The 1,048-nt window shown below is 27.8% G+C and overlaps 1 protein-coding gene across 1 annotated transcript in view; it reads left to right on the top strand.

The window, feature by feature from the left end:
- Positions 1-409: 409 nt before the first annotated feature.
- The window catches only part of LOC106677352 (serine/threonine-protein phosphatase 6 regulatory ankyrin repeat subunit B), an 11,593-nt gene continuing 10,954 nt past the window's right edge, over positions 410-1,048 (top strand). The window contains exon 1 of the mRNA XM_014415236.2: positions 410-541. Coding sequence (XP_014270722.1) covers positions 488-541 — 54 coding nt within the window. The 5' untranslated portion in view covers positions 410-487. The remainder of the gene's footprint in view (positions 542-1,048) is intronic.

Below are 1,048 nucleotides of genomic sequence, written 5' to 3'. Positions count from 1 at the left end.
TATTTGTATAAAATGATGTATCTACAAGTTGGTAAAGATTTTAAAAAAATGTTCTACGTTATATTGATATTAGTATTATCTATATAGAAAATTATTAATACATTTGAATACAAATTTCAGTAAATATTTTTAATTTCTAATCTAATCACCCTTTTTATGGTTTTATTTCCATGTTTCTTCAAATATGACTCTTAGAAATACTAAAATTTAGTTTAGAAAACAAAAGTAGATCATCACGTCTAATTTTCGTAAATTGTAAAAAAAAATTACACACTATTTATTTTATTTTTTCATAAATATATAGATTTTAAGTCTTGGCAAAGAGGTTTGGTTTGAGTTTATAGATAAAGAAAGAAGATTCCGCTAAACTACTTATTTCAACATGGTGTGCATCAGAATTATAAATTGCAATTACCGTCCTGTCCTTGGCGTAGAGAAGTGGAATGGCCAAAGGATTCAATCGACTGTAGAGCTAGGTGTGTACATCATGGTTCCTTTCCTGATAATTTTCTTCTGCAATCTACACCACCTCACTCTTTCTGTAAGTATATATATTTCTATCAAATAATACATTTATTGTTTATTTATTGAAATTACGATCAAGCTCATTACTATGAGCTTTTTAGTAATATATTTTTGGAACCATCCCTCCCTGATTACATATTTCCAAAAATATATACAACAAACACACATAATATATTTTTATTATTATGACTACTTGGCCTCAAATTATTACTGTTGGGCCACGCACCATCATCTATAACACAATATCAAATGACTTTTGACTGAGTGAATTATCTTATTTTTTCATGAACTGAAAGTATTAGAAGATCTCGATTATCATAATTTCTTATGTACCAGGGTGCATTGACAATTCCCCTAAGATCGTATTCATGAATACAATAACCATCGCCTATTACGTTTAGTACGTAGAATGTATTTCCTTTAGTAGCCAACATTTAATATGAATTTGATAACGAAATTATAGAAAACATGTATTTCGTCCATGATAATTTTTAAGAACTACTGTCGTATTTAAAAGTACTTT

Source organism: Halyomorpha halys, unplaced genomic scaffold (assembly GCF_000696795.3).
Source record: "Halyomorpha halys isolate HHAL.00 unplaced genomic scaffold, Hhal_1.1 Scaffold7.1, whole genome shotgun sequence".
Lineage (NCBI taxonomy): Eukaryota > Metazoa > Arthropoda > Insecta > Hemiptera > Pentatomidae > Halyomorpha > Halyomorpha halys.
Note: the sequence above shows the minus strand (reverse complement) of the source record. Positions and strands in the feature narration are given on the sequence as shown.